Source organism: Cottoperca gobio, chromosome 14 (genome assembly GCF_900634415.1).
Source record: "Cottoperca gobio chromosome 14, fCotGob3.1, whole genome shotgun sequence".
In the NCBI taxonomy this organism is placed as follows: Eukaryota; Metazoa; Chordata; class Actinopteri; order Perciformes; family Bovichtidae; genus Cottoperca; species Cottoperca gobio.
In genome coordinates, this window is record NC_041368.1 from 14,734,544 (window position 1) to 14,762,526 (window position 27,983).

The 27,983-nt window shown below is 41.8% G+C and overlaps 1 protein-coding gene across 1 annotated transcript in view; it reads right to left on the minus strand.

Moving 5' to 3' along the window:
* Positions 1-27,983, minus strand: part of nbeaa (neurobeachin a) — an 87,172-nt gene that overhangs the window by 34,081 nt on the left and 25,108 nt on the right. Inside the window, 12 exon segments of the mRNA XM_029447776.1 lie at positions 3,662-3,830; positions 5,782-5,934; positions 6,894-7,002; positions 7,612-7,745; positions 8,736-8,933; positions 14,738-14,884; positions 16,046-16,165; positions 17,313-17,439; positions 19,810-19,931; positions 20,159-20,254; positions 23,349-23,449; positions 26,906-27,137. Coding sequence (XP_029303636.1) covers positions 3,662-3,830; positions 5,782-5,934; positions 6,894-7,002; positions 7,612-7,745; positions 8,736-8,933; positions 14,738-14,884; positions 16,046-16,165; positions 17,313-17,439; positions 19,810-19,931; positions 20,159-20,254; positions 23,349-23,449; positions 26,906-27,137 — 1,708 coding nt within the window.

Consider the following 27,983-nt stretch of genomic DNA (forward strand, 5'->3'; position numbering starts at 1 on the left):
GGTTGTGATGAATCGGCTCAAAAAGGCTGCCAAATAACTAACTAATGGAATATGGTGCCAAATAGTAAAAGATGCATTGATGCAGATCCAAGCAAGAACGATATTAGAACCACACTTTAAAAATAAGGGCATTTTCCTTTAATGGTCCCAGTGGCTACTGCAGTCTGATAAAGTTGGCTTTCTCCAAACAGTCAGTACGCAATATACGTCACAAGCTACATGTTCTCATCAGCATTCTACATTCCCAACACGGGTTTGTTAAGTTTATAAGGCAACAATGACATTTAGCTCGTCTTCTTAGAACATTTAAACTGATATCTGACCCGTAGCTGCTTAACCAGTGGAAGTAGAAACACAACAAGACTGAGGGTGATGATACAAAGCTTTTCCCTCCATACTGTTGTCATGCTCTGCTACCCTTGAATCATAAGCGTGTGTACGGCTTTCAGTCTGTTCACCTGCTCTTCAAAGAGCCAAAACATGACACTGAAGAACTCCCCTGTGATTTATCATCATTATGTGTCAAGCTTGTACATGTTGGTGGAATAGTGACACTCACCATCCATCATGGTTACGCAGCAGCTCTGTGTCAAACGTGGATGCACCAGGTGAACGTGTGCGAGGGTGACCTCCGTTTTAAGGGTCTTTTAAGAGGATTTGAGCAAAGCTCATATTCATCTAAACCGCTTCTCAGGGGCAGCTTTAATTATAGTCTTTTACTCTGAAATTAATTGTCTTTCTCTTGTGGTCCTTTAATCCTAATCTGACTCAATGGTTTTATCAGTCATTGTAAAAAAGAGTTTTGTTCTGCCAGATAGTGACAACCTGTGTGGAGTCCAAGATGTGTTTTTGGTGTTTTCTTGGTAATCTGTGTTTGTGTTCTGATTTTGGGCTCCTTGCAACAACTACACACTCAATAGAAGCTATTTTCTCACTGTTTTGGTTGCATTATAATTTAAAGATTCAATGTTTAAGATATGATAGAATTAAAACTTAAAACATTAAAACAATGAACAAACATTATTTACAGTATGTGAAGAGGTAACCGTGATGATATTATGTCAAAGACACCGATGTGTTCAGTTGCAGAGATATCTACTGAAATTAGCATGCTAACTGACTAGCTGCGCTCCGTCATGTCTTGTAATACCACTCGTTCCTCTAGAGGTGATAGTGAGTCGCTGTAGCGCCAGTCTGCCCTCAGTGCAGAGGGAGAAGAAGTGTATCTGCCTGACTTGCTTGTAAATATTACAGCCATGTTCCGTGTCTGTTTTATAGTTTGTTTATTGTAAGTAGCAGAAACGAGAAAACCACCGGCATCCTCTCCTGTTTCGCCGGGCGAGAGCTGTTGCAAGCCCCGGGGAAACGGCGTAACTTCAATTAGCAGTTAGCTCGAGTTCAGCCACAGCACCGGGGAACTGCAGCCCGCGGTGACTGCAGGCGCTGGGGCTTGTTCTGACGGAGGCTGCCGAGTGCCGGCTCTCTCCTCCCCCGGCTGCGCTGCCACATGAGACGAATATGCGGGTCATTTTCTAGTCTCTGCCACTTTGGATTTAGTCCAATAAACAAACTAACGTAACGTTGCAGGGACTACAGCCCCGCTTAACATTAGTGCCCCAGTGAACACAACAGGGATCAGCCGAACGTGAAGAATATAAAGTAGAAGTGGTTTTTGACCGGTAAATGCAATACACAATATAATGAATAAATTACAATACAAAACATACGCCAAGCTACAACTAAAATATAAACATTAGAGATTATATGGACCCAGTTTAGAGTTGAAATAAAATACTTCCCTCTATTTCTTTGGAGCAGATGGCTCGGATTAAACATTGCATCTTTAACTGCAGAGAGTAAAAGCAATGTACCTGCAAAAGGCCTGAGGTGTTTATTTTTGTACACTGCACGCTCTCCCTTTCTGTGGTTCTAAAAGCAATTTCCAAACATGAAATGCAGCTATTTGTAAAATACAAGGCTAGCTTGCAGAGGAACTGTATTTCTAAGCAGGGTTTCAAAGATTCAAAGCAGGGTAAAAATACACTTAGACAAAACCATCTTGGGTTTAACCTCATTACTTCAGACAAGGCACAGTTCAATACATTTATACCCACAAAGCCCATTTTAGGTTCAAAATATCCGTCCATTACTATGCAAATTAATCCCATTAATGCATATCACACTCTTACAGTGGAGTCAAGTACACACGTATGCAGACTTCCAAACCACAACTAGCACATCCTTTAGCTTTGAACGTCCATTAGAAGATGTCTGAGGCTAATTGCTGCTGTTATCAGTGCTTCATCATAGGGCTGAATCCCAGCAGTCAAACAGCAATATCGCCAAACAGAAACCAAACCAGACAGCCACTTGATTAGAAATTCCAAAAGCTCCCTTGGATCTGCCACTCAAAACCGTCTGTTGCCATGGCAACGTGGGATGCGTACTCATAGTCCGTGGAGCGTCCCGGGCAAAAGAAGAGGTTGAATAAAGTGAAAGTGTAAGCTCCGACCTTTCTGAAGCTCTGGTGTGAGGCAACAGTGTACACACTGTTCTCTGCTGAATTACAAAGGCAGTGGAAATATAAAATCTGATTTGTCGCTGTGTTGTGTTAGGAATATGAATATATGTTTAAGATATGGACAAATCTGTTATAGCTTTGCTACTAAAAAAATGTGCACGCATTTCAGTTCAAAACAATATAATTAAAATTGATTCTGTTACACAGGCCACACGGTTATTCTTCCTGAGAAACATTTATTTGTATTTCTTTTACAGGAAAACAAAAATAATTCTGCATTTGTATTATTCACTCTCAAACACGCAGAAACATTTGCAAAAGGGATCTGCTCAGCCTCTCTCATGAGCAACTAGAGAGTGGTAGTTAAGCAAAGGCAGAGTTTATGTAAAGCATAAATGACCACTTACTGTCCTGTTATTATCTCCATGGTGAAATGATGATCATATAGCCATCTGTGTTTTGTGCAATTTAATGAAGCTTTAATGATTTGACCTGACATTATATAAGGTGTTACTGTTATGTGCAGAGCCATTAAACATCCTGTTAGCTATTCAAGTCTCATTTACTTTTGACTTTAGGTCTTCATTGTGTTGTTTTTCAGCTGGAAGCTAAGACTGAAAAAAAATGTAAACCTCTTTAGTGCCATAAAAATCTTCAACAACCGCATACAATTAAAAGCAATTTGTATTTTCTGCATGTAACCATGGGTACTGTCTAATTAAAGCTAAACAAATATTAACACGAATTGTTGAAGTTCAAACTCTGCTCACTTTCTCACCTCTGCATGCCTGCCAATTCGTGGGTGTTTGTCAGATTTTCAGAAAGTTACAGTAGGGGTCAAACACATCCCCTCACTACTGATGTCAGAAAGCTGTAAGGGGGGGGGGAAGCTTTCAGGCATTGTTTGGCCACCCGATAAGCACTTCGGGTGGAGCATACAACACCTTGAATTGCACACAGGAGGGAATATGTTGTGTCTTTATGTGGTAGACCTGTAGAAGGCTCATTCTTCCCGTGACCTCCATAGAAGATGGACAAACTGACGGACCAATGGATAATAAGGACACATTCATCTCCTTTCTTTCTTCTTACAGTGAGAATGACTTTATGTGTGCAAAGCGTGTGCAGTTGTGAACCTACCGAGGCCTTTGGGGTTGATTCCACTGCACTCCACCGGGTTGATGGCCCAGTAGTAGTACTTAAGAGTGTGCATCAGCTGCAGGACGGTGCCCACACGGCGGATGGTGGTGTAGATAGTGGCGGTGCCGATGAACTCAGATGACAGGTATGTGTAGAGGGACAGCTGGACCTGAATACACACACATCCATATATTCAGTAAATACAGTATAGGTACATTTTGTATTGCATACAAACTGGATATTGTGCTCATTCATTTGTCGTGTGCAACAGTTGTATTTGTCTGCTTGCATTGATTTGTTTATTGTTAGAACAGTGTTCATGCTCTTGTCCAGGTCACTCTTGAAATTAATCTCAATGAGACTTTAACCTGGTTAAATAAAGAATATACAGTATATACATCCCACACACAGGTCGACGAACAAATACAAATTGACAGAGACCTGCTGGGGAGAAACAAATGATCTGTGTGCTTCTGGTGTTGAAACAAAAGGCAGTTTTATTGTGAAAAGACAGCCACACAGGGGATTGAAAGGAATCTTCCCTCCAGCTAAAGCGCCAATGTTTTCTGCTTTGTGTTATTTCTGATGTTTCTTCGCCTGAAGCCGTCAAACATCTGAGGAGCTCCTTACGCAGCGCTGACATTTAAGGAGGGCGCTCTCCAATTGCTTATTCCTTTCCTGCCGTCTTCTGTTCCCTTTTTCCCCTCTCTTAATATTCCTCTCTCCAATCCTCTCCATCGCCCAGACACAGATTTGAGTCTGCTGCACGCTCACTAATCTCTGAGCTCATTACAGTGACCACGACGCTAAGGACCAGCCTTAACGAGGTAGCTCCGGTTAAGCAGATGAAATTAGCGAAGTGTCGCAGCCTGACCACACCTTATCACAGCTCATCTAGAATGGAGAGTGGCACTCCCGCGACTTTTTCACAAAATCTGATGTGTTTCTCTCCTGCGATTTACAACAGGTTCGACTGCAGAAAAGCTTGACATTCCTTGATCGTTGCACAATAGTTTGGGCTGCGTTGCTGCAACAAGAGCTTGTTTCAAACATTTCTCCATCTCTGAGAGGATTATGTTCACCAGAAGACAACAGGCTCTTTATTTTATTTTCAGTGTGGTGTAGATTTATTATAGTGTTTCCTGTCCTGAATATGACCGAGGCTATTCTTGGCAATAATGAAGGTGATTATAATAACTTGAGAAGTGGAAAATAATAAAGCTCAGCGGGAGGCATGAATGGTACAGTGGAGGTACGATTAAAGGATTCAATTTTGCTGCTTAATACATTTAATATATTTCTATTGTTCTCTCATTATGTCCCTGATGAATTGTGGTAATGTTTACTAGCACTTCATTGTCATTTTCTGTATTGGCACTCAATTGAAGGTATAAACCCAACAGGCAATCATAGCCAAGCCACTTGGGACTGCTCCAATGTGTGAGCTAAGGTTGATACGTTCACGCTGTGTTAGAGTCTGACTTTCACACCCTCCTCATTCTCCTGAGCTGTAGCAACTGCTCAGTCGCATTTCTTCTGTCTTAACTCCTGCATGCCCTGGAGAGCGATACTGCTGTACCCAGGAGCCAATCACATCTCAGGGTCAGAGGGAAGAGGATGGGGAGTCAGGAAGTTCTGAAAATAATGGAGGAAAGAGCTAACTGGCCCCGCGGGAATGCCAGGAACACTCACATCTAGTTCAGAGTGAGAAGGAGAAAAGGAACTACACATCGCTCTCCTGTCCTGGGGTCTTTTCAAATGTCACTTTTTCTCTTTGTTTCCCTCGTTTGCCCGTTCTGTCCTTTTCCTGCGTGATGTGCCAGCTCCCCCCCTCTGTGTTCTGTAACCTCTTTTGTTATATTATTTTAAAGGGCAATGGGCACTAAGGTTTCTGTCCCTCCTTTCTCTTCGTCTTCAATTTTCTCGCTGTCTTCAATTTTCCTCGCATTCAAAAACATCCTCCTGAGCACTTCTTTTTCTTCTTCGTCTCGTCTTGAGTCTGCTTCTATCACCCCATTCATTCTCTTATTCAGATCATCGTTCAGATTTTTTTTGCAGCAAGGTCATGAAATCACACACACACACACACAAATGCAGTTGATGCACACGAATAAACAGACCTTGGCAGGGGTGTGTATCCAGATGGCAGCGTTGAAGAGGACATGGTCACATAGCTGTTTGAGGAGAGGCGCTCCATGAGGTAAACCATCCAGATACTTGGCGAAGGACAAGAACTGTTCAAGGACCGCCCTGGTGATGTGGACCCGGCACGACTGGACAAAAGACGTAAGTATAATATGGGATTAAAGCAGACTGAATGGACACACAAACCTCCTTTTCTTTTGGTAAATCACATTTATCTCTTTATACAGTACTGTTTGTCTTAAATATCCCTTGATGATAGGTTCATGGGCAAGAGCTCACAAACAGAGCACCAATTAATGTTCTTTAAGCTGTTATGAATAATAACTGCATCCATACAGTACAGTAGGTGTGTTGTTGCCATGGTTAGGGACGCAGAAGACACACAAGCCAAATGAGAAGAGGTTAAGCACAGCCAGAAAAAGAAAAAAAAAAAACCAGCTGTGTATTTCTCACTCCGTTAAAGTGAGAAAAATGTTCTTCTTATTAAAAAACTAATCTACAAATAATCATTATTATTTAAATGACTGTGTCAGGAGATGTGCCCCCCACCCCCCCCCTACAGTACAGCCAGTGTAACCTTGGTTACATGGTGCCTGTGGTGTCTAACAGTCAAAGGTGTGAAGTATTTAATTTACACCAGCAACCAAGTCTGTATATCAATTAATGTGATCTCTGTCGTTTTGCACATTCTTGGCATATTGTTACCTCCTGTTGCAGCTAGTAGAGACAAGACTAAATTAATAATAATGATCACGTTTCATAAAAACTCAGTAAAGTTTACTCGGTACATGTCGTCTAATACAACAGCCCGGTGCTGTTGAACTGCACTGTGCTACACAGAGAGATGTTTCTGTTATTTATCCTACCCTGATTGATATAAATGGGTCGGACAAAATAATTGGAGAGAACTGGCTGTACCTAATTAACTGGCAGCTGAGTGAACAGCAGATAAACAAAGTACAAAAGGCAATCAAAACATAAAGCATTCTCAAAACAAGGGGCCTTATTAGCTTTAGAAAACTTAGTAGAGGTCATGGTTATTTAAAAATGTAACACAAACTCTTCATTGGGGAGGCCTTTAACTGACCTTCTCAAGCAGGTATCCAATCACCAGAAAGCCCTTCCCTCCCAGCATTTGCTCCTGCATCGCCACTGAGCTCTTCAACAGCTCCACCAGGAACGCCAGCAGAGTGGCACTGCGACACACACATTGTACACACATATATTTCAGCAATCCTGCGTGGAAATCATTAATGGATTTCTACATGTTCTCTAATGGACTGTGTGTTTCCTCCACCTCTCCTCATACCCACATTCACCTGCTCCATCATTTCTTTTTAACAGGAAGCTGTTTGTTATTGCTATCTTCCTGATGATATTTGACAAATAGTCTCGGATATCGGCCGACATGATGTGGAGATGCTGCCTGATATGTAACTGCATTAAGGCTCGTGTGATGGAGTGGTTTAGGGCGATGTTGGAGCGAGAAGAACGCAGACACTTCAACTTTCTAAAAGCAGCTCATCGCTGTGGGGGAAAACCACATAACTCTTCTTCCTTTCACACTTACATACCCTGCTCCGTCTAATCAGTTATTTCTAGCCTGCAGCATAAATGTAAGGTTGCTCGTTCAGATGGAAGACAATTCTCACGCACAGAAGAAAAAACTCATCTTTATCTAATGTTGCTCATCGTCTCTTTTTTGTTTCTGGGTCCAGGATCAGTCGCAGTATATGTTGCACATTAAAGCATGCTATTTAATGTTTCAGCTCATTTACTGTAGTAGAAATGTCTATACTACTCACCAGACTGTGGTGTCCACGCTGCAGTCATTGAGCTGTTTGTAGTCCAGCTGAGCGAAGAGAGGGAACAGCACCTGGATGCCTCCTATAGAGTGGATGGCACTGTGGATGGAGTGTGTGACAATGGCCTTCACATCCTGTGGGACGGAAATGAACCGTTACTGCCGACCAAGACTATTATACTGTACAGTACTGTACTGTATGTTCACACAGATACAATCACACACTCACTCACTGCCAATAAAACATCATATCAGAACTACAGTAGAACATCTACTGTAGTTCTCACATGCAGCATTACTACATTGTTGAGTGGTAATTAACACTCACTGTCTTCACATGATGGATGGCGTGTTTCTTGTGTCTCTGAGAGGCTCTGAGATATATTACATTTCAAAATGTAATAACGGAAATTACAATCTCTTTTTGTGTTTTGTTGTCAGAACCGAATTGGAAAGAAAGTTGTAATATATGTTCTGCACCTACAGCATGGACAAATCTACACACTGATTTTAAACTTCAAAACATCGAGTTTAAAGCTCAGCTTACCTGATCATTTTTTAACGTTATTCAAATCTATGTGCTTTTATGTTAATCATTAACCATTAGCTTCCTTTCACCTGTCCTGATTTACATCCATTTGAAGTTTAATTGATGATGCTGGAGTGCAATAAAGACCATCTTTTGGATTTCAGCGAGAAATAATTAAATAATTAGACATTTATGTAGCTGTAATTGGCACCTGCTTAACTCTGTAATCTGTCTGAACTCCCTGAACTGAAGATGATTGTGCAAACATCTACTAACTAATTGAAATAACTATGCAACTACAAATACAATAAGACTCAATTGCCGTCTGAAATGCTGCTGCATTCTTTGCACAATGAGCAAAGGGAGAAACTCTTACAAATCAACACAAAGACACAAAGAACCACAATCAGCAACCAGCCTTGAAAAACCTTTTCTTTTAGAAACCAACACCTGTAATGTTCTTGTGTGGTTCTGTGACAAAGTAGCCTGATAATCAGACTGAACTGCCATTTAATTTCAAATCCATCATACGTGCATGATGATTCAGAGGTCTGTAACCGGGCTAGTGATGAGCCGCCACTCTGACCTAGACTGACCTGTAGCATGAGAGCGTGTGGCGAGTGGACGAAGATGGAGGAGTTTTCCCTCGGCGACGACTCCAGGCAGAGCTGGGCATCCGTCGCCTTGGCGTTGTAGGTGAAGGAGATGGAGTTGGCCAGCTTGCCGTCGTACAACACCTGCTTGTGGTGCTCGGCCAGGTGGATGTCACTCTCTGACTTGAACTTGAAAGTGCTCTGCAGTGATGGAGAGAGAAGATGTCAACGGTTGTGTGAGAAAAAACTTTGAATCAAAAGAGACAAATGACTTGCGAGCGTGTGTGCAAGTTAAACACCCAAAATGGAGTCTGCTTAATTGCAGCATGAGCCGTGTGTCAACAACACAGCATTAGCTTAATGAACACAGCGCTAACCCGGGCATTAATTCAATTTGTCCAGAATAAGAGATGGAAAGGGCCAGCGGATGTGTGGGAGCAAAAACAAAAGTACACACGCACACGGACACATTTATGTTAATCAATTTCTGCATATTATGTTACATTTGTCATCAACTTGAACCTTTTAACCTTTGAGTCCTTGTTTTTGTTGTAATCTAAAATATCTTTATCGTGGACTATTTTCCTTTTCATCTTTGAGAGGATATTAGCTCTTCATACATTAGTGTACAGACAGACACATTTAACATCGGCTCACAAATAAAATTCATTTGGTTTTGTCCACGCCGATATTGCAGGAAGTGCGCTGCATTTTGTGAGCGCAGTTCTCTGGGTCCATGTGTCCTGCAGCGATGCTCATACACACATGAAGCCCCGCAGATGAAAGACCAGCGAGTTGCTCTGCAGAACCTTTGCAGCAGCTCCAGGAAAAGGGGCGCCCTCCCCTTCGAGCGGCTGCGTCCCCAGGTGCCTTTCTCAGCACTGACTGCACAGGAAAGCCCCGGGCTGCTCACAGACCTGCAGGCCCGTCTTGTTCTAAACTTTTCATCTGAGGTCTGCTGTGTAAAATGTGCCCTGAGCTGTTTTTAACCACCATGCAACACACATTTTCACACTGAAGCAACTGAAACTGAGGGCACCGCACAATGGAGACGTCTGAAGAAAACAGCCGTAACATCTTTATCTCGGTCCTCTTCCTTCCATTTATCAGGATGCTTGTGTTACAAAAACCTTTCTTGTACATATAATCTGAATCTGAAGCACACTTTTCACACACACATTCTTTCCAGAAGAACATTATTTCCAAGAGCAATTAATGGGTAATTACGTGGCAGAACAGCAATATGTTCTGACTTTAGAACAAGCACAAGAGCTGATGACCGCCGTTAAAAAGGGTATCTATTAAACAGCTGTTTAAAATATTCATCCATTAAAAGTAACCTAGAATACCGCAGTCATTGGCATGGATAATCAATCACAAACACAAGTAAATTGCTCTTCGGTTCATTTTGAAGGTTAGTGGGCACTGAATAGCCTGTGTGTGAAACGAACGCACTTATTAAGATGTAAAGAAAATTGCAGTGTAAGCCCATTTATTGTGGAGAATTTATGAAGTGTGTGTACTTGTGCATGTGTATAGCTGTGAGCTTTTATTTATGTTGCCGTGCTAAACGATGAAGGCAGGAAGCTGAAGGAGTAAAAGAGCTTTGCTGACTCGGCAAGCAACGGGGCAAGCATGCAAAAGTGAAGGAAAGTGCAAATGTTTATGTAAAGCTTTGCACAGCTGCGCTTAAACACATGTGTGTCCCTCACCTGGTTACACAAAGACACACACACACACACACACACACACACACACACACACACACACACACACACACACACACACACACACACAGAGGAATGAAAGCGACAACTCACGCATTTGTCACACCTGACAGCTGCAGATACGACACTGGCCTTCAGTGATAACAGCACACACATGCACACACACACACACACACACACACACACACATTTACTCTATTCAGCTCAATCTTGGCCTCCCATTCCCAACCATCCTTCGTCTACCGCTTATCCGGGGTCGGGTCGCGGGGGCAGCAGCTCCAGTAAGGAACCCCAATCTTCCCTTCTCCAGGCCGACTGGGGGATCCTGAGGCGTTCCCAGGCCAGTGAGGAGATATAATCTCTCCACCAAGTCCTGGGTCTTCCCCGGGGTCTCCTCCCAGCTGGACGTGCCTGGAACACCTTCCTAGGGAGGTGCCCATCCTTACTAGATGCCCGAACCACCTCAACTGGCTCCTTTCAACGTAAAGGAGCAGCGGCTCTACTCCGAGTCTCTCACGGATGGCTGAGCTTCTCACCCTATCTCTAAGGGAGACGCCTGAGTAAAAAAAACATTTTGGCCGCTAGTACCAGTGATCTCGTTCTCACAACCAGTCCTCCGAAATGAGTTCTCTAGCACATGGCAAAACTGTTGTAAAACTTTGATTGGCAATTCATTGAGGTAATTAGATGAATAAGATATTTGAATAAATAGAAATCTAGAGTTGGGTATCATTTGAAATGTTTCCATACTGAATACAATACAGATTTGAAACTTTGAGTTTCGGTACTGATACAAAACAGCCATGTGAGAACTTAATATATGATCGAAAATTGATTACATTCTAAGTAAACAATTCAAAAACTCTAACAAAGATATTTGATGCCAGATTTTAGGACAGTTAACGACAGTCATGTCATTCGATGTCAAACTGAGCCCCATACAAATCTGTCTTTAGGGAATGACCCTCAAACCTTTGCACAAAACAAAAAGACTTTCAATAATAGTATTATAAAACCTGAAAAATACACACAAGACACACAATGCAGGTGTCCGGATAGACTCGCACGGTGCATTAATTACGCTGTGGCCAGATTGTTGGCAGTGCTCCGCAATGAGGACATCTGGACTCCTGATGAAGTGTACAACCAATGACACACTCAACAACATGTGAGTGACAGAACACACACACACACACGCACACACACACACACACACACACACACACACACACACACACACACAAAAAGACAACAAAACTTTATTTGCATCATAGCCCAACCATAGCAGAAAAACAAGATGTTATAGTCCACCTTCTTCTGTCTTCAGGAGAGCATTGAAGTGCTGAACTGCACACACGTACAGAGACCGCCAGTACACACAGCGTGTCGGCCATCATGAGCGGCGTCGAGCGAAAAAACCTTGAAGACTTTGCTGAAGGCTTGTTTAGCAGAGCGAGCAGAGTGTCGGTCTGCTTTTTACTCCTCATTACTGAACAGTAACACTGGCAGTGGATGAGACCAAGAGGCTACATACAGTGACACACACACACATACAAACACATACAAACACACACTGTACAGCATACATAGATACAGTTATTTCTTTAACACCGATTAGGCAATACTTCAGGCAGAATTGTCATACATACACATCCTCAGTCAGAAGTCGTAAGAACAAGGACTGGCCTATATTCGTATTAAGACAGGAAGGTGTGTGTCTCACTGGAGCTCTCCTTTAGCCGAACGAGAAACCCGCACGCTCATCATTACAATAGTAGCACCGAGGCACGTGGCATTGAAACAACTGAGCCATTTAATGGTCTCTTCTGGGCATCTAAGAAGTCCATTCTGCGCCATGCAGAGAAGCAATCATCTGACTGATCGGCCCGAGGAAACTGTTTGCCGTGACAGAGAGAGGAATCAGTATTCATGGCCGACAAACAGCAAACCCCGAGCATCATCATTAGGAGGAACATGAGAGGACTCTAGTCTATAACGTGACTTATGATGTGAGAGAGAGAGAGGATGATCTATGCTCTACCTCATGCACTCTGCATGTTGTCAATGTGTTTCTCCGCCAGTGTTACCGTATCAGGTCTTGGTAATTAAAACAAATGTCTGATTTAGTATATACCCTTTCCATGGAGCTATTGAAATACCAGCAGCTGTTCGCACACATCAGCAGCCTCGGTTATCGGTGCGGTCTCATGGTGCTGAAAATGTGACAGCTTTGGACACCTTCATAAACAAGCCGTAAGTGGCCTGAGGCGTGCGAGTCTGCCAAAACAAGAAACAGACAGCTGGCAAGGTGTTGTGACATCTTAGCTGTCTCCGATAGACAGGCCAAAAGGCATGATTTCTAAAGCTATCAGTGCTCAACACCCAATATTGTGAAGCCTCATTTGAATAATTCTATAGTACAACAGGAACGCAAACTTCTGTCTGTTGAAATCCACCCTCGCATACTTCCAAACTTCAAATTCCAAACATCACTTTGTGATTTCTCAGGAGCTATTTAGAAGTGGTGGAAGAAGTATTCAGATCCTTCAGAACATTACTAATACTCCACTACAAGTAAAGGTCCTGCATTCAAAACCATACTAAAGTGAAAGCACATAAGTACTCGCAAAATGATTAGTAAAATGATTCCTGTCAGTGTTTTACTTTTATATATTTATTTAAAAAAAGATAATAGTAAAAAAGTACAACATTTACCTATAAGGAGAATCAGGTTGCATTAAATGGAAATACTAAAGTTTAATACAAGTACCTCGATTTGTGTACAAAAAAAGTACTCCTTATACTACTATCATGAAATAGCAGCGGTGCAAGTATTTAGTGATAGTGTAGTTTTTCTTTTCGTTGTGTCCCTTTAATGTGAATCTGCTTCATCTACTTTAACTTTACATATTGACTTTATTCATATGCAGGGATGCATTAAAAGTGAGTGTAGGAAGCCAATAAATTCTTAGAAAATGTGGTTGTGATTGCAGCGACGCGTCTCACTAATATCACTGCACGTCTTTCAGCTGCACGACATTATGATCTACTGTTTGGAATATGTGCCTCTTCTGAAACAGGATTAGAAATGCACAGTGATAGTGGTGACAGGAGCAGAATAAATCAAAATGAAGAAACGTTCCTGCACATGCTAGATTATCCTGATGAAGACATCTTGCCCTGTCAAGAGCTTGGTTTTGGACAACAACAAAAAAAGAAGTTCCATCAAGGTTACAGTATAAGTGTGAAATATGTTTTACATATTGATTACCTCTGCCTCTTCGGCATTACATTTCTCTCCGTATTCTTATTTAAAAATGGATTTTTGCTCATTTGAAGTGTTGCAAAGTACATTTTTGCAATAGTTTTGAATTAGTTATCCAAATATAATGGTTAAATGCTTTAAATAGTTAGCTAAAAGTAATAGATAAAGTTGAAATAGATAGCTTTTGGATAAATGGTGAATTAGCTTTATCATTATAGTTAGAATCAGGTGATGGCCTAGTGATCTAGTGGTATGGTTTCCAAACAGATCACTGGATGGTTGTGAGTTCAATACCAGGCTGTGCCCCTGAGCAAGGCACTTAACCCTGAGCTGCTCCAGGGTTCAGGGATAAGAGTGTCTGCTAAATGACCTGTAATGTTAGCTAACGATAATGGATAAATTACTGAAATAGTTAGCTGTCTATGGATTAATAGTTTAATTAGATAGAGGTGAAATAGATTCTAGCGTCTGCCACTCCAAGTGGTAGTACTAAGAATCCACACCAGACAGACCTAATCAATAATCAATAATCAATAACATCCAGTTCAATTCAAATGAACACAATTGTAATCTGATTAGCGGTGTTGATATTTGCGTTCATAAGGGCTGTAGGTCTAAAACAACATGTTGGGAACCAACTCCTCTAGCCTACGAAGAAGCAGTGCACCTATTTGTCATAAAACTCAGGCTCCAGCATTATAAGAGGGGATCCACAGGGTGCGATATCTAAAGTATATACATTAACTGACAACAGAAACCTCAACCTATCAACCACAAAGGCACCCTGGCTTCAACACACAGGCTATTTTTTTGTTGTTGCGATTGACAGCCCAAAGAATGATTGATGGCCTCTCAACTACTTCTAGCTGACGGCGTCAACGGGGAAAGTAACATCGACAATGAAATCCTCAAGTTGCCAGGATGTTCTTCCTGACAAATGGTGCGTGACATTGATGCACAGTAAAGCGCACAGAGAACATACAGATAAAGGTAGTACGTGGGCGCCGTCTCACCTTGTATCCTGGGCCAAGTTGATGAATGGCAAAGATCTGAGCTGGGTTGAGAGCTTCGCTGAATACGTAAATGGCTCCCAGCTGACCACAAAACACCCTGTTAGCATCCGCGGTCTCCGATGAGCCCAGAAAACACTTGTCATAGCTCTGAAAAAAAGAGGTGGAACACAAGAAAAGCATTAGCTATCATATCAAACCTTTTTAATCTTCAGAGCTGTCTTGCGTCTTGTTTGGAGCTTTTGATTTACCGTGTGTCATTGTTCAGGGTCATTTTGGAAGATGGACATTTTTTATTGAACTTGCCAACTACAGGTACGTCCGAAACAACTTCTCTCCTCTAGATTATGTGTTTTTCAGTTTAAGGACACATTTACACCTTTAAGAAGAAAAGTTTGTGGATCTTCACATTTTAGGAAGTCTCAAGACTTTAATCAAATATGTATCTTTGCTCTCTGATCATAAGTCTGTGGTATTCTGCAGTCATCCACACAGAGGATGGTGAAAAAGCAGATGAACCTTTGATAGCTGCTCGTTTCTAGTCGCTCTGTTACAGCTTTTCCATCACCTGCTATTACATTCTCTCTGTCCACTCGCCTTTCATGTACTCCATCCATCTGATACCCTTTATCACAATGAGATCTTTACTCTTCTTCAAAGTGATGAAACAAGTTTTCTCTTCAGCCTTCAGGACAAAACAAACCCTGATAGCATCGAGACACTTTCAGACGTGTTCTTTCACTCGTGTACTGTGTATTTTACTTGCAGTGAACTGTGTGAACTATAAGACTTTTCACCCCAAGGCCAAAGAGTTTCTTACAGATAATAACACCAGCCTTTGCTAATTGCGACAAAGTCAAGAGCCAACTGGGAAGGAAGTGTAATGAAGGCTCTGCTACCACTGAGAGGTCAGGCTACCTGTCCCCTGCTAAATGGAAAAGTTGGAAGTTGGAGTTTGGGCGAGCTGTGCTGGAACGAGGCCCAAGGGCAAAGACGAAAAGCAGAGGGCAAACCTCAAACGTTTGCCAATATCACGACAGGAGGGAAGTGTAGAGCCAGAGCAACACCGATTTATGAGGCTGCTGCAGAAGCCTTCATTTGGGAGTAACACTTCAGCTTCAAAGATCTATCAAATTGCGTCAAGTTTTTTGTTTTTAAACCACAACAGTTGGATAAAAAATTCAATATTCATAAAACCGACCGAGCACCAGCGTCTCCGACGTCCTCAAGTGTGACTTTCCGTGTAATTCTTCTCCATAAAGATTGTTTCATATAACAACACCGTGCCTCTGCGATAAGACAACATCTTACATCATTGGTGTTGACGTGCCAGGCCATATCGCCGTAGGAGACCAGTTGACCGTTGACATAGCAACGGATCTCAGAGTTCCTCCAGCGGTTGTAGATGTGGACGATGCTGATCATGTACCACTGGGAAACACAAAAACACAGAAAGAAACAAGATGATAAATCAACTAATAAATATGCAACAATGCACCAAATTAAAGAAGGAGAAAGTCAATTGTTTGTTTTTCTTTAGGCTCTTATATTTGAACAGTGGTAGTTTCTCATCAAAAATATTGCTGACTAAGGCAATTCTGATGTTTTTAAGTAAACTGTGCTGTATTTTAATTGATTGTATTTTCCTTTTAATTGGGTTTTTAAATATTATCCTAATGCATTTCTTCAGCTTATGTGTTTGAAAAGTATTGCTGCCTGACAGCGTCTTTACTCTTTGTTGCTTTTGTATATTTATATTCTGTATTTTCCATTGTCGGTGGCCAAATTCATCGTATTGACTAGACTACTGAAATATGTTTTTTGCACCTTTGCTCTTGTTAATTAAAAAACACAAACCTTTGGGGAATATTGATACGACCTCTTGCTGTGCAATGATTCATTTTTGATTTCTTTAGTACTTATGTTTGTTTGTGTCAACATGTCTGGCTCAGTCCAAATTTCAGTCTTTGCAATACTGAGTACACTTCCTCTAACAGCATTAGCTCTCTATAAGAGGGTTAGCCAACATGGAAGATTACAATGTGTTAACCTCATTCATTCGCCAGAACTCTCTTCCAAATCTAACCCTTTGCTCACCTTCATGCACCCTTAATAGTGTGCATGTGTGTGTATGTATGTGTGTGATTATGATTAGAAAGCATGTTCCCTGGTGACAATACACACAGGTTCCCTGGAGGGAAGACTGAAATGCACACGGTGGACAAAATGCTGTGAGACATGGTGACTTATAAATTGATCAAACCACTGGGAACTTTGTTAGGCAGTGCAGAGATTCTACTTGGTCAGCAAATACTGCACAAGGCCATCTCATCAAGTATATGTATGTGTTTATGTGTGCAGAGCCGTAGCAGAATGCTGACAGTGCGGTAGAGGGGCAGTGTGCAGGTCTTAATTGACAGACCTTATCTATACTCATCAACACTCCTAGTGAGTGCAAAGGATAGATTGAAGAAGAGAGCAACGGCACTCTTCTGACGCTGTTTCATCTAACAAGTGGCACAGGGTTACCGAAGTCTACACAGACTCAAAATACATTGGTTGTTGTGTGTTTTCTTACCTTGCGAGGTTGGAAATCATATTTTACACAGTGCTGAAAGCCTTTTCCTTTTGACTTCAACGATGTCACGATGAGACAGTTTCCGACAAAGTGAGCGGAGTAGCCTATTCCTTTACTGGTGCGAAAACTGCAGGAGAAACAGACAGGATTACATTCATCTCAGTTTGTTATCAATTCAAGATCGGGGTTTGAAAATTACTGTTTCAGTCAAGAAATGATGGCTCTAAATGAAAACTAATTACGGTACTTCTTAATGAATGGTGCAACATTCGAGCATCTGTGTGACTAAATCACACGTTCGTCGTGGAGTTTCATTAGATACGAGAGAAAATGAATACCCTGACATTTTTTAATGGATAGTACAAAAAAAAGTAAAGCAAATTAATTACATTTTGATTGTATTGTGGATATTAGAATATATTGTGTTTCTGCAAGCTAGCACTATAACTGCAAAAGGTCAACTACATCAAAAGGAAATCAACCGTTGTTTCAAAGGTAAAATTGTACCAAAAGAAATCCTCCCAAACAAAACTAAAGCAGAGCACCTTTGACACTCACATATCTCCTATTTAAGCCAATCCAGTCATAAAAAGCAGGATTTGAAAGTATTTTCTTTGCAGCAGCACCAGGGGTCTCAGATCACAGGTTTGTGGGAAAACACTACTAATCCCCTTCCCTTCCTTTTTTACCCCCATAATGTTTCTCTTCCTGCACTGGTAACCTCCATGTAAAACCCAGTCTCGCAGCTAAGCTTCTTCACAAAAACAACAAGAAAGATTTCACTTGCAAAAAAAAAAAAGCCCCAGAAGGATCACACACATACACACAGAGCCAGAGAGCAGTTATAAATCCCTCTCAAGTGAATCCCTGTGCACGTTAGGAGAGCATATAGTGTGTTATCGCGGCCTTCATGCAGCTGTGGAGCCGCCTATACTGTAAGACAGGCGGTTGGAGTAGCAGCTGCATCTGGGAGAGGATGATAAGACCTGGGCAACCTCCCGCTCTCGCTCCACACTTACCATGACAACTTGACAAACGCTTACTAGGGCAACAGGAATACATCCTGACACTCTCCATGATCAGAGCTCATCCCTGCGATGTTATCTGGAGACTATACGGATGCATGTCATCAATCGTGTAGAGACGACTAGCTCCGCGATTCTTTAGCAAAACCTCTCTGTTCATAATGAATTCAAGTTTGACTGTGATGGAGGAGAGGTGAAGGGAGGACGCCGCTGGTTAGCGTCTCAGATTGAAGAGGTGGAGGGAAGAAGCCAAGTAGCGGAATAAAGGAGTTCAATTAAATGAAAGGTCAAAGCTAAAGAATCTTCATAGTGGCTTTCACTTACACCACTTACGTCGAGGCGAGCGAGGTCCACAGCTGCTCGACGAGCAGAGGCATCCACCTAACGGCACACTCGTAATGGAGCGTCTTGACATTTAAAGTTATGTTGTAATTCATTATCGGTATCTATTAAAATGATGTCTTTCGCATTCAGTCTGATGAGTTCAATGTCCATCATGTGTCAGCAAGGGAAGTGTTGGTAAGTTCAGTGAAACATTATGCTGAATTTATTGTTCGGAAGTTGCAAAAACATTATTCATAGTAATTAGTTAAATAGTTAAATAAATCGTTGTACATGTGACATTTGAACCGTTATTAGTTGGACATTTAATGAAACAGCTAAAATCTATTGTGGATATTCGTGCAATGCTCTTAAACATCCTAGAATCCTTCAGCATGTAAAACCTTGGTTACCTGTACCGTACATAGGTTTTCAATCACCTACCCTGTACGCTGTTGACAGCTAATGTGGGAGATTGTTCGGCCTGAGCAAAGGTCTTCAGTCCATTAAGTGCTTTCTCATACTGTGTTTAAGAACAGTGCACTCATCCTCAACCTGCGTCATTTATGCTTGCATCACTTTTCTTCTTACTTTAACCACAATGCCTTTTGACATTCAGAAGAAACAGGCCTGAACTTGCTTTATTCAGCAGTGTGCTTCTCTTCGCTTGGATCAATAGTGGTGGCAGAAGCAAAGGAGGCAGTTTGTACGGTCAACAAGAGGTAACATTCGTACACAACTAGTAGCATTTCTTAAGGCTGTGTTGCATTGAGGATTACTGTCAGTAGAAAAGCTGGTATTTAGGCATCTTTTTTTCTCTGTATGAGTGCTGAAAATGGAGTCTAGAGAGAAAAAGACTCCTATTCTGTGATCCTGAAGGACGGAGAGAAAAAACAGATTTATTTTTAACTACTGATGCCTTTGATTCCTCTATAACTGCGTTGGCAAAAAATATCAATGTTATTTTCCAGAAGTAATCAACGTGATGTCATGGGGTCAACAAAAAAGGCAAAGAAATTAAAGATTTATGGCCAATAGAAATACTCTGACTGTGCTTAAAGAGTGGATTTTTTAAAAACGCTTTCAGTCCCAGTTCCAATTACAAGGATTTTATTTTCATAATGTAATAATCCACATGTCGTTCTACTTACCAATAGAGGTATGGTTTGTCTTTATCCACATTGATGTTGTTGAGTGGATCCTGTCTGAACCAAGTGTTGATAGTGAATCCATTCTGGTAAGGCCATTTGGCTATTGGCGGCAATGCTATGGCCTGGGGAGATGATAAATACATTAGATCAGCTGTTGCCAATGTTTATAGCATTCAATATACTACTCACTCAGCCATTACCTCTTGCACTGTTGGAGAAAATATGCTGACTAATTGCCAAGGAGAATGCCATGAAGGACTATTTAGCAATTTGGGTGCACAAAGAATACATCTGGCTAATTGCTTTATAATAACACTCAGGTGTGTGTTGGTATATTGGTCAGTCTCACCGCTGCACTGCGTCCTGGAAAGTTGAAGAAGGTATCAGGACCATGTCTCTGAGGCATCTGGTTCAACACTGACAAGAGCTTGATAGCATGTCTTGGCTAGAAGAGAGGAGAGGAGAGGAGAGTGTAGGTGTGATGAGGTGAGGTAAGGAGAGAAGAAGAGAAGAGAAGAGAAGAGAAGAGAAGAGAAGGAGAGGAGAGGAGAGGAGAGAAGAGAAGAGAAGAGGAGAGGAGAGTGTAGGTGCGATGAGGTGAGGTAAGGAGAGAAGAAGAGAAGAGAAGAGAAGAGAAGAGGAGAGGAGAGGAGAGGAGAGGAGAGGAGAGGAGAGGAGAGGTGTGATGAGGTGAGGTGAGGAGAAGAGAAGGAGAGAAGGAGAGGAGAGGTGCGATGAGGTCAAGTGAGCAGAGGAGAAGAGAAGAGAGGAGAGGAGATGAGAGGAGAGGGGAGGAGAGGTGAGGAGAAGAGAAGAAGAGAAGAGGAGAGAAGAGAGGTGGAGATGTGCGATGAGGTCAAATGAGGAGAGGAGAAGAGAAGAGAAGAGAGGAGAGGGGAGGAGAGGTGAGGAGAGGAGAGGTGAGGTGAGGTGAGGTGAGGAGAGGAGGAGAGGAGGAGAGGAGAAGAGAAGGAGAGGAGGAGAGAAGAAGAGAAGGAGAGGAGGAGAGAAGAAGAGAAGAGAGGAGGGGAGAGGTGCGATGAGGTGAGGAGAGGAGGAGAGGAGAAGAGAAGGAGAGAAGGAGAGAAGAGAGGAGAGGTGCGATGAGGTCAAGTGAGGAGAGGAGAAGAGAGGAGAGGAGAGGAGAGGAGAGGAGAGGAGAGGAGAGGAGAGGAGAGGAGAAGAGAGAGAGATTGTCATTATCATGTGCAATCTGCTGACTATCAGAGGCACAGGGGGGAGCCTCTGTGAAAGAAAACAACAAAACAAAAACATGGTGTGACATCACATCTCTACCACAACCCCACTGGATCAATAACTCTTCAATCACCTCCACCCTCCCCTGACAACACCCCATCAATACCATGGCAACCCTTAATCGATCCATCTCTGGAGAGGACTGCTGGGGGAGGAGGAATTGGAAAAGACTGGGAACTTGGAGCGAGGTGTACGGGGTGAGGGTTGTTATCAGAGAGAAGAGGTTTTGGAGAGAGGGCTGAAGGGATGCATGATGGTCTTGCCATGGATCACTGATCAGTGAACAGGGGTTGTTGATTGTGGTTGTCCTGGAGCCTGAGTAGAGGGGAGATTGACGAGAAGGGACGAGGGCGTATTGACTTAGCTAGTGGACACCAGCAGCTGCTAAGGCATCACACAGCCTGTACACCTTGCTAACCCTACAAGTGAGCAGGAATGCAGAGGAGAAGTTTAAGCCTTACACAACCATCCCGAATGTCGGGTTTAAAACATCAACTAAACCCAGCGACTGAAGGCTGGGCCAATCAGCAGACTGCAGGGAGCAGTTAAGATAGCGACAACAAATAGCACTGTAAGAGGAATTTGCACTAAACGTTCCCGATGCTCAACTCCTGAATTAATCTCTTTTTAAAAGGTACTTAAAGTAAACTTAACATTCCACCTCTAAATGTACAGTGAGCATGAATCAGCTGCAAGGCCTTTTTCTCTCCAAAATATTTGGATAATTAAGGCAACAATCTACAAAAAACAGCAGAATATCACTATCGAATCATTTTGGGAGAATTTTCTATACATTTTGGGGTAAATATTGGGGTCATTTGGGGGTCATTTCAAATAAATTGCAAATAAAGTTGTTGCTTAGTATCACCAATGCACATTTTCTACACTGGCAAAGTAATTCAAGCCTACGTCCATTGACACACAGCCGAAGAACACAATAAGGAACTGGCTGTTCAAAGGTAGAGAAAGTTAGAGATGATGAGGTGTTGTGGCAGACTAGAATCTCCATTAACTTGTTAAAGAAAAGTCTGACGGAGGGGAAGAAGGAAAGAAAAAAGGAGCCCTTGAGCAATGCATTTACTCGTGTGGAGCTGCTTGGAGGGTAGTTATAGAAGATGGTGATTATATGTATAATATAGAATAAGATAAGACATCGTTTTTTGTTGCTTGGGAAATAGTGCTACACGCAGCTGCAATCAACCTTAAACAAAATATAGCCGATAAGACAGTACAGTGGTACACCAAAGAAACAAGAGTAAAAAACAAAAAAGGTAATTAATGCACATGCCTTGTGGTATAAAAGATAGAAATACAGAGGCATTATATATGAGGAGAGTGGATATATGGCAGGGTGTTGCTGATCAAATGTCAACCGTCCCAAAGGGATTCACCTGGCAAAACAAATGTACTTAATTAACGTAGTGTTTCACCTTCACAGCTGATTAGGCTGCCACTGTTTCTTTTTTCATCATGGTTCTATCACTCTAACAAAAGTAACACATTCAAACCTCTGTTGCATTAATAATGTTGATTATGATAATGTCACATGTGAGCTAATTTACCCTTGTCTTGACATACACTTGCAAATCAATCCGAACATAGACACACACACACACACACACACACACACACACACACACACACACACACACACACACACACACACATACACACCCATCCTCTATTATTCTAGTCTGTTAGAATAACCATGCCATTAAGTGACATCCAGACTAATGGCACACAAACAAGCTTATGGTGTTTAATTAATCTAGTGTCAGATAAATGTAGCGTCCCTGACTATTAATTGTACAACACTGGCATATCAGAAGGGAGAGGCAAAATATCCACTGAATTCAATCATGAACACCAGCTCTGGTTAAGTTAACAGAGACATCAGAAATGTGGGAGTTTATCTAAATGCTCTGTTGTCCTGCTGCGACGGATAAACTATTGCTCAAAAGTATTATAGCATAAGTTATTTTTCAATATAATAAATACAAACAATATATAATAATGATTATGTTCAAGTGCAAGTGCAAAGCACCGACAGATGTGAATGTGTCTTTTCAGCGGAAGTGTTACACACAGTATTAGAAATAACACACTCAAACCTCTGTCGCATTAATAATGTTGATTATGATAATATTACATGTGAGCTACATTTGCCCTTGTCTTGACATACACTCGCTAATCAATCCAAACACACGCACACGCACACACACACACACACACACACACACACACACAAAATCTATAACTCTTTTAAGTGTCCACCAACTTACCCAGATGCCATTGTCTCCCCTCAGCATACTGAAGAGCAGCTTCAACTCCTTGACTGTGATGCTGTAACTGGCCATGACACCCAGCATGTCCACCAGGAGGTCTGAGAAAACACAGACAGAGGCAGAAAGTGAGCCCAAGAGAGCAGCAACAACCAGAATATGTGTGTGTGTGTGTGTGTGTACTGACACTTCTGTGATCAAATGAAGTGAGGTCATTAATAAGTCACTGTTCATATACTGTGAGTGTTGAGCATTAATCAGCAGAGGCAAAATTCAAATGTGTTCCGAGTACTCGGAGCTCGTCCACTGTACACGAAATACACACAACCTTGAATTACGAGCAGAGTTGCTGTGCACAGCATTACTTGATGCCTTGAATGTGTACACCACGATGTAAATTCTTGTTGTGTTAGTATATATTGATCTTAATACATCAGGTACAGTAATATGAGGCCAAACACACTGAGAAAGTGTTACGTTCTCTCAGCTACTAGACACAAACAAAGAGCCGTGTAATACTTAAAGGGGGAGTCAGCGATTCTGGAGAAAGATTTCTGAGTAACAGGCTTTGCATTGTGTGCAAGAGGCTTGTTAATGAATGTTGATCACAATAAACTCCTAGAAACTCATATTTGTATCTTATCTTATGGAAAGTTACAGTCTTGGACCAACTTGGACACAATATTGTATGTTCAGGACTGAAACGATGCATATCTGTTTTTTTTATGTATTTAAAGGAATTGTTTGACATATTAGGAAATATGATTTTTTTTCCAAGAGTTAGATGAAAATATCAATACCACTCTCATGCTTGTATGCTAAATATGAAGGTACACCAGCAGGCGATTAGCTTAGCTTAGCAAAAGGACTGGACGCAGGGGGGGAAACAGCGAGCCTTGCCTGGCCCAGTCTAAACATTTATTAAAAATCTACCATCGAGCATCTTCTACAAAAACACACACAAAAAACAATGTCTTGGCCTGCCAGTGACTGTTTCCGCCTGCTTTTAGTATTTATGTTAGGCTAAGCTAATCTCCTGCTGGCTCTACTTTAATTTCTAGCATTCAAACATTAAGAGCGGTATCAATCTTCTGTTCTAACTCTCGCCAAGAAAGCAAATACGTGTATTAGCCAAAATGTATTCTTTTGTTGAAATGTGTTCATATTTTAACAAGCAATAGTCACTCGCTGCCGTATAACAACCAGTCAGCAATCTCACTAACGCTGCAAGAGTTTAATGTTTAATGACTCCATGTCAGAAAATTGACAAAAACAAGGTTTCAAGAATATTTCCCTCTGAATATTTAAGCAGATAATTAAAAAATCCATTGTGCTAAAAGACATTTGTTTAAAATGACCTTCCCGCCTCATTAACTTTCACTTCACACACTTCAGAAACAGATCAGAGGGGATATGGCAGAGGTACGGTGCAGCCCTCTCAGAGTGAGGCAATCTGCTTATAAAGGCTCTTCTGTCCCATTAAGCCTGCTGGATATGAATAGAGTCTTTCCACAATATTTCATTAGCCAGAGCCCAGCGATAGGGGAAAAAGCAGAAGGCTAGCTTGTGTTTGGTATGAGAGGAAAACACAATACACAATGTCCTAGATTCAAAACCCCTAAGCTTAAATAGTTGTTTTTTTTAAGTGTTAGAATCATGGTTCAGAAAGGGAGTCTGGGAGATCTGACATTAAATTGATTTAAGCGGCTCTGCTGGGATGAGCAGTAATAAGTCATATAAGTTATAAAGCACATTATCCTGCAGTGGTAGGTAGGACAAAGAGGACACTAAGGGGGAGGGAAGGAGATGAAACCCACTCCCAGGCATCATTAATGGGAAGTCAAGGTCAATATGATCATGTAAAGAGAAGGCTGGTGTGTGTGTGTGTGTGTGTGCTGTTGTGCAATCAAGCCCTCTGTATAAAGCATACACAGAAACATACTGAGGTCATTACTCCGCTTCTGCTGCACCAGCAGGTTGTTATGGATGTCTGACTGCAGGGCAAACGTACGCACACACACACACACATACACACACACAGACACACACACACACACACACACACACACACACACACACACACACACACACACACACACACACACACACACACACACACACACACACACACATTCAGAAGTGAGTGAGTTTTGGTTCTAAACTTTAAGAAGAAATGTTTTTCTTGTTTACAAGGATACATTGTCCAAATATAAACGCTTCAACAATAATACACTGTCGAAGAATGAAACAGAGATAATCATTTCTCCATCAGGAGCAGCTACAATCCTCAGCTTCAGTCTCAACACATGCAATGTTTTCATAATGCTCTATGGCTTTCACTCTTTCCTCTCCCTGGTATTACTGTTGTCTCTCCACCTACGCACACACACCACCCACAGCTGAATGCAGGATATAATGCTCTTTGTGTGATTTTCTAAGGTACTTGACTACCTGTGTGACATTATTGCCAAGGGTCGGCAACCTTTACTATCAAAAGATCCATTTTGTCACCTCTTCCAACAAATAAAATATGTCTGGAGCCGCAATACATATTTCATAACACAGCTTAAGTTGTATATATAGTTATACTATATTTGTTGCATTTATGAAATTACAGAAATACAATGAAAACTGTTGAGATTATATTATTATTAGGACAACACCAAACTCAATAATTGAGTATCAACTCAATTATTTCTTCCTGCGCCACATCAGAGTTCACATACCTGCATAACAGCGCTGTCTGTTCAACATCATTCACATCACTTGACTCATCACAGGCGATTGAATATGCTTCAGCTGAATTGATGTTCTCAATTTGCTGTTTGCTGATGTGTGTTGCCATTTTAATGGCCCTGTCCTTGACGGTCTTTGCAGAGAGAGACATATCTCAAATGTTCTGAACAATTTCATCTTTGTTTTTGAAGTCTGAAAATAGACGCTCTGATATTTTTAAGAATGCTTCTTTCATGTATTCTCCATCTGTGAACGGCTTTCCACGTCGTACTATCTCCTGAGTGGCCACAAAACTAGCAGCAGTAGATGAGTTTGAAGATTTCATTGATTTCTGCTCCGCTTTCTGCAGAAGTTCAGAAATCGCTTTTTTTCGCGCATCTCCAGCTCGGTACTTTTTCGGCAAATGCTCATGTGTCTGTTCTTGAAATGTCTTCGACATTACATTTTGTTGTTAGCTATTTCTCGCCACATATATATATATATATATATATTTTGGGAAATTAATTAAACACTGCACACAATTAATTTTAGACAAATAAATTAACATTTTACTCAAAGTAAAGATATATGAAGATCAACAAAGCTATATTTCAACATGTGTGCGTTTGTCTTACAGCTGGACAGTAATGCAGGTAATCACCATTTATCAAGTTTCAGGGGAATTGTGTTGTGATGTTATGATCATATTGTGTTATCATTTTACCTTCAATTTAATGACATTTCACATGTGTGGTTGTGTGCACATTTGCCATATCAGTATAACGTATCTTTTTCTGTCATTGTACGTTCCGTGTCTTTACGTGGATGTGCAGTTGCTTCACCTGCGATCATGTCGTCCACAGTGCTCATCTTGAGCAGCACCTGCTGGATGAGGCCGACCTCGGTGCTGGTCTGCAGGTTGCGCACGCTCTTGCGGAGGATGGCGGTGAACATGCTCCAGATCTCAGCCTGGCACGTCACCTCGCAGTGGGACAGTAACTCCACCATGCAGCCGATGCTCTCCGCCTCCTGGATGATGAAGTTCATCTCCAGGTCAAACTCGCCGCCAACCAGCTGGAAGAAGGAGGGTGAGAAAAGAGAGAGAAGGAAAAGGAGGAAGAAGACAGGGAGGGGAGGATGGACATGTTTTGGAAGGCAGGGAACAGCAGGGAGTGAATGTTAAGGGGAAAAGGGGGGGACGGGGATGAAGCAAGTGGGAGGAGAACAAAAAGAGAGAATGATTTAGTGAAGTATTTAACCTCTTGTCTGTAGGAGAGGTAAGCCTGGCGTCTGATGGATGCTGATTGTGGTTAGGAAAGCATTTCTTCTGCCGAGGGCCGCACATACTGCAACAAATAAATGTCCTTCATCTGTCTCACACACATACACATAAACACAGCACATCTCCACTTCTGCTCTCTCTCTCTCTCTCTCTCTCTCTCTCTCTAATGTGAGGAGTGCAGCACTCTCCTCTGCGAACTACTATCACTCTCAAAAACACAACAGGCATAAAAATGGCACCCTCTACTGCCTGAGATACACACATAACCACAGCAGCACACACAGATGCTCACACGGACACTGAGTAATACACATTTCAGTCTCCAGTCCTCTCAGATAGCATTAGTGAGAGGACATCATACTTTTAAAGTCGAGTGCAAATGTCCTGTCTCTTAATGGCTGGTGCACTATAATTACATGTGAAAGTACAGCCATCATATCACTGTGCCTCACATACACACACACACACACACTCATGCACTACATTAACACAAGTATACCCACGCAGATCATCTTCAGCATACTACACCATCCAGGAAATAGTAGCTATGGCAACCGAGAAGCCAAGAGCCCACCATTGAGGTTATTAAATCAGATGGAACAGAAACATGAAATAGGTTACGAGAAGCTAGCAGACAA